The 6,791-nt window shown below is 36.1% G+C and overlaps 1 protein-coding gene across 1 annotated transcript; it reads left to right on the forward strand.

The window, feature by feature from the left end:
- The first annotated feature begins 541 nt into the window (after positions 1-541).
- On the forward strand, positions 542-6,326 carry LOC139132976 (armadillo repeat-containing protein 1-like). The gene is made up of 7 exons (XM_070699313.1): positions 542-697; positions 997-1,071; positions 2,383-2,474; positions 2,783-2,990; positions 3,559-3,675; positions 4,329-4,403; positions 4,890-6,326. The coding sequence occupies exons 1-7, from the start codon at positions 623-625 to the stop codon at positions 5,079-5,081; spliced, it is 834 nt and encodes a 277-aa protein (XP_070555414.1). The 5' UTR covers positions 542-622; the 3' UTR covers positions 5,082-6,326.
- The last annotated feature ends 465 nt before the right edge of the window (positions 6,327-6,791 follow it).

Here is a 6,791-nt window from a genome sequence, read left to right on the forward strand (position 1 = left end):
TTATTTATGTAATGTTATGATATGATCAAATTTCGTGCTGTTAAGTAATCGTTTACACGAGATGAATCTGTGCAATGCATTGAAAACTTCCTACGAATCTCCCGGACGTGATCCAGGCATCGGCACGACGGGAAATTCAGACGTAAACATATTTTTTACAAAACATATAAAAATCTCGGGGTTTTGATATGAACTTTTCGTGTTTCCGTTTTAATAAGTGAGGAAATGTAGCGATAAATTTTAATCCGATACCGTATTTCACCACACACGCTCGCGCATGCAAGCACCTGTGACCACAGGCGCTTGGGTCGTCGATTCGCGAAGCCCCTTTATTTCTTGTTGCAATCACCATGGCCAAACTTTGCACAGCAATATACTATTAGTATACTACAGCGAGCTGAGCATCTAGCATATGAACGTTATTTTCAGCTCATAGCACAAACCGTGGTTCCTCCACCAGTAATGAGAAGGGACTTGTACATTGTACTATTAACTATTAAGATTGCAGTGAAGTAACGCGTACTGAACAGTGTGACTTTGTTTTGAAGACAAAATCTTCAGTCCAGCAACATTTCTCTTTCTGTATCTTGCAGCAAACAGCCACCAACTTCAACAATATAAAATGGATGCTGGAGTTATTGTCCAACAGTTGCGAACATTAGCAGCAGATCCTCAAAATAGGGATGCTTTAGTCAAGGTACTATTTTCATTAACATTAATATATCATATATTATTACAATGGTCTTGAAATTAGAAAATCATACTAGTAATGATAATAAAAACACATGCCTTTGAAAGTTGAGTAGATATGCCAACAGAGTACTATTAATCTTTTGGAGACAAAAATAGTACATACACCAGCCCAATTAAGCTAAAGTAAATTTGATTTTGGGTAATTCATTATACTTTCTAATTTTCTATGATGTAGACTAGTACAGTAATAGGCAACTGATAGACACATAACAATAACACAAATAATAATGGGTCTTTCTGCAGGATCAAGCTTCAATGCAAGGTTTAGTTTATTTTTTGGACAACAAAGATAGCAGTGTTATAATGACTTCACTAGAGGTAATGTATCTTGGGTTCAATTCAGATTTCGTGTCAATTGTAACTAAATTTGCAATATTTTGTTTCTCAAGAATATTTTTTGCCCTCATGGTTATGATGGGTTGTGTGAAACTGATAGTCTCATGAACCATTTGGCTTGCATATACAGCTACAAGTATTTGTTTGGACAATTTATTATATAAACAAATTCTATATGTGAAAGTGCCTTTAATTTTGACGATCCCTTTCCATTTTTTCCAGAAAAATCTTCCTTTTTAAAGATTTATTGGTTGCTTTAATTTTTACCCGTAATTTAGCACAGATGTACACGTGATGTTCACTTTGATGTTTGCATGAATTATCAGCATATCCACATTGCTGGGTACTCACACTTTGCGGTTGGCTCTCATATAGAGTAAGTCCTGTTAAAAGAGGATACAGTATTGCCAATTCATCAATACACATGCCACTTCCTTTTCTGTCTTGGTACATACATGTATATGTTTTACAATGATCATCAAAACTAAATGTAGGCTGTGAGCAACATATTATACAATTCATACTTTCATTGCAACATCATATTGTCATATCATACCGCACAGTGTAACTGCCAACTTGCCTCTCTCATGTGAGCTTGCCACTGAATGGCTGAACAATAACATCAAGACCCAACACCTTGATTCCAAAGTCATTGCCTTTTATCAAAAGTTTGGTAGTTTATTCCACAATATGTATGCATGCAACAGTCTTCACAAACTGTCCAGAGCATATGCACTTACAGTACCATTTATGTACTTCTCACAGGCAACAACCATTGAAATGTGGATGGCTAAAAGTCATGCTATTTACTGATTTAGAAGTATTCTACACTGAGCCACATCACATCACTTAAATAACTGTATCTGTTTCAAATTGTCTCAGTGTGGTGGAAGATCCAGACAATCCATGCAACATGAAATATTTAAGCAATAAAGCACAACATGTGATGGTATACCACAAGATTTTGACTGGTACATGACATAGATGCACAAGCGATAGCGAGTGCACATATGAAGTGAACTGGTCAAATCGAGAGATTTATTGCTATTATATCATAACAGTATATTGAAATTCTGGCGTGGAACGTCGAAAGCAGATTTTTGCTAAAGTTAAGAACTCACGTGTATGCTAGCAATGGTATATCGCCAATATATCACGGTTCTTTTTGTGTCTCGACCATTAGATCGCAGTATTTGCACCGTCAATATACTGGTATTATATGGTATAATATAATCATTTAGAGGTGTTTTTCACTACAATATGTCATACAACTTTGAAATTGTCTTTTAATAGGCACTACAAGATCTTTCAGAAAATCCATCCAACAGACCAGTAATGAGAGACTTGCCATATGTGGTAGATGCTCTACAAGATACATTGAAAAGGTCAGAATATGATACTTTCTGTATGATAAAATACAAAACATGCCCCTTTTGCTTGAATTGTGAGCTGTACTATGTCCATCACCAACGGCAAGGAGGAAAGTTGCATATTGCAATGTCACATGGAACACAGAAAGGCACAATGAAGTTACGTCAATACTAACATTGCAGGGAAATTCCGGCATAAAAATGTTGGAAAAGGACATGAAACTGCATGTGTGGCAATATAGTAATATGATTTCTAGGAAACAGTTTGCTAATCAATCATTTTAATACTTCAATAACTTCATTCAATTTTGTGATATATGTAGACAACATGATAAACGAATACAGCACTTGGCCAGGAAGATTTTAAGTCGGATTTCACCAGCTAACCACAGTCCCCTGAAAAACCATGTTAATAACTGTAATCAAACAACGCAAGGTAAAACCAACAAATACAAGAAGACACACTTCCTCGGAAATGCAAACAAAAGAGCAAAAACAGTGACATTACAAGTCAAGGGACTTAATGATCTGGTGAGTAGTGTCTTATGTTCTCATACCTTACATATTCCATCCAGTATCTAATACTGATATGAGGGGATAAGTTCAAAGATCCCAAGCCAGGTGTAAACACAAGTTTTAGTAAGAAAATACCATAAACTCAAGTTTCTATTTCTAACGTAAATGTACATCATGTGTTTTATAAAAGTATTCTAGCTTGTCATACAACAATGCCAGTGTGATCCAAAACAAACTGTGGGCAGCCCTTTGTGCTTCATTTGTCATCAGGCTGTATACCAATCTTGGTAGTATTATTTTGACTGAGTATGTTTGTATGTGTGGGATTCTAAGAATTTCTATCTAAACTGAATATCCAAGACATAATATCAGCACAACCACATACTCAGAATGTTGCATTGCTATTAAAGGTAAGTCATAAGGTCTAACAACAGGAGTAACTGTAGACACTCTATGCAAGAGTGCGTACAGTATTAGTTCAGTATGTGAGTACATGTGTGGCACCGTGCCATTCCATTTATCGTATTTATTACATTAGATTCAATGCATTGACTTGCCATTATACTGTCTTTTCTCATTTCAGCAATGTCGTAAGATTTGTGAAGAGCTGTTGTTGCCAGTGAAAGGTGTCATCAGTTTCACATTTGACATGTCTAATCGTCGATGTATTCTCAGAGTCAAAACAGAACTCAAACCAGAGGTAAGACCCAATCATCGTCTCTGTAAACCAATTACAAGAATCATGAATATGAGAGGGTGTTGTTTTGAATTCATGAATATTGTTGAATGCCCTGTTTATGTCATCATCTTTGCCTTTTCTTGACACATATCTTTTTAAGAACAGAATTTTGTGTTCTACTCTGCTTCCTAGGCAAGTCAGGGCATAATCCTTTTACTGCCTTGAGATAGCCCGATTAAAGGTATACTGTCACCTGTTCCAATTTTGCCACAGTTACCATGGAAAGAGAAAATCTAACCAATCACACATTTTAAGCAGGTGGCTGCTTTTTAAAAACGGCGCCCCCACATGGGCATTTTGAATACCAAGGAATGCCCCTTTGACCATATATGGGCATATTTAGATTACAGGTGACGGTAAACCTTTAATATCTCAACGGTGTTCTATATGCTTGACCATCTTCTAAGTGTTCTTTCACATACATGACAAATGGCATAAACACAACACCATGTCATTTATCCAATTTAAATCTCTCTGGCCATAATACATTATTTTTAATCTGTGCAGCCATGCGATGAGCCATCTAGTAGTCGTTTAGGACATGTTAATTTTTCCCTATTATTCTTTGTTGTGTATATCTCATAATGCAATGTTATCTTTGTGTGTGAGTACAGGTGCTTGTGACGGCCATTGCTAAATCCAAGATAATGTCAGCAGAGCAAGTTATCAAAGATGAATATGGACAAGAGGTAAGATGAGCCTTTTTTTTAACAGTTGTCAAAGAGACAACTGTTAAAAAAGGGACTGGTATTGGTTTCAGGTGTATTCTGTTATCTTCTAAAGTATTAGGGAATCATCTACGTCAAGATTTTCAATACAGCCTGTATATTTATATTGTTTATCATTATAATATGTTTAGAGGCTAATTAATCACTGATAATCTGAAAAATTTATATAAATTGTCAATATTGAAATATATTATAGCATTACCTCTATAGATTATCTTCTTGTTGGTCTTTATAGTCTACAAGCTTTTCTGGTTATTCAATTTCACAAACTCATAATCTTGGGATTCATGCATGTTTGAAATGATCATTTTCTTTAGAGTTTAGATATTGACTGTAGTCGAATCCTAGCTCATCATTATGTGAGGACTGATTTGCATAATCACATGATGTGGTCACATGATTTATCTCATGTACTAAAAGTGTATTTCACAATTTCTCTGCACACAGGTATTGCTGTCGTTTGGTGCCAATCCAGCCACTGTGGACAAGGAGAATGACTCTCTGCCACAGTATCTACCTGAAGATGACAGTCCCATCAAAGGTGCTGACAAGGCTGTCGTCAGAACTGATAATAAGAAAACTGAAAGTAGCTGGGTTGCCAGCGCTGCCAAGTTCCTATCACAGTCATTTTACTGGTGATGTCATTCATGTATGGTCAGCTGCTGTTGTAATATAAATTTGCCAATTTCCTTGCAGACACTGCCAGTAGTATAAAAATACAGCATCTTTTATAAATATGTCCTGTAATACAGCATTTGTTGAGTTACCAGGTAGTTAGTTTGAATTCAAAACCGCCCACCATAGGGAAAAGAAAAATATTCTCTTCTTCATTGTTCATGGCTACACACTAGGTACATATAGAATCTGGTATGCTCATGTGCAAGAAGGAAAGCTGCACAATTGGTTAACGGGATATAGTCATCGGAACTGCGCTAAAAGGTCGTTTGGGACCATACGACCCATGGCAACAATGTATCCAAGGCACAGTGGTGATTGATGACAGTTCAAACATGTCTGTCATAATCTATCATCGTATAATTTAAATGTTGCAGCTATGACGATGAGATGCATCTTGATATCGTGCACATTGTTTGTAAACAAGAAACTTGCACAGGCGCACTGCGCCGCAGTTCCGATGACTATCCCTTTAAGATATAAGATTTAGAAGTTACTAGATATTTCAAAAAGTCGTGACAGCTACTTGAACTGATTGTGAGAATATTTGCCTTGTACAGTACAGTATCGTTAAAACTATCTCAGCCATTTAATGTGCAAAGTCAGTCTTTCATGGAACACAGTTCAATTTTGCTATGATCGATTGAGCAAAATGTCCTCTACTGCTGAACATGACAAATCCAATGGAATTAAAACCATGATTCAGTGTGGATACTGTCACCTGTACATAATCTTGTTGCTCATACAGGAATGAAACTACAGCTTTCATGATAAGATGAGATCAGCTGACTGCCTGTCTCAGGGTACACTACTGCCTCCACTGTCCCACTCCAACATTCCACAAAACATACATCCTTTCAGGAAAGCAACAACATTAACATTCCGTATTTCTTGTAAATATATTTTGAAGTCATTGTTGCGAATAAAGAGAGCCTTCATGTGTTGATTTTCACTGTAAAGTTCAATTCCTGTTCAATGATATGGTCATTTGTTAATGGATAGTTGTGTCTATGCTGCATGGTATATGAGTAAGTTTGTTTGGATGTGTTTATTCAGCACACAGCAAAAAGGTTGAAATGAAATGAGGCAGTATCTGAAAGGAACTATAATAAGTATTTTTAAGATAATTTTTTGTAAATATTTTATTCACAGATTGATTTTTATATGATTAGCTTCTATGTTTTCGGAAATTAAACTTGTGTGAATGATCTTATGGTACTTTTTTGCCTTCTTTGCAAGACTGCACAACACTTGACCCACGCTAAGTTGAAGTACAATGCAACACTATTCTATCATAGTCTAGGTTTATTCATCACTATTCAAGCAACTGGGGTACTGATTACCACCGTAAGGAAAATACAGTAAATTGTCCTTCAGATATGCCATTTTTCTCAATGTGTTACCGACTTTTTAGCTTTTAAAAAGATAAGATAAGATAAAACTTTATTAAATCCCTAAAAGGGCAATTTGAATGCCTGCTTGACGAACGATACAAAAATAAATTCAAAGTCAAAAAGCACAAAAAACAAGACCATGAAAGCGAAAACAGAGACAAAATGAACATGGCCGTTAATTTCCACGATTAAAATTTGCGTTAAAAAGACTGATAGCTTGTGGAATAAAAGAGTTTGCGTAACGCTGGGTACGGGCTACCGGTGGCCTAAGTCTGCCACT

The sequence above is a fragment of the Ptychodera flava genome, chromosome 5 (assembly GCF_041260155.1).
Source record: "Ptychodera flava strain L36383 chromosome 5, AS_Pfla_20210202, whole genome shotgun sequence".
NCBI classification, from domain to species: Eukaryota; Metazoa; Hemichordata; class Enteropneusta; family Ptychoderidae; genus Ptychodera; species Ptychodera flava.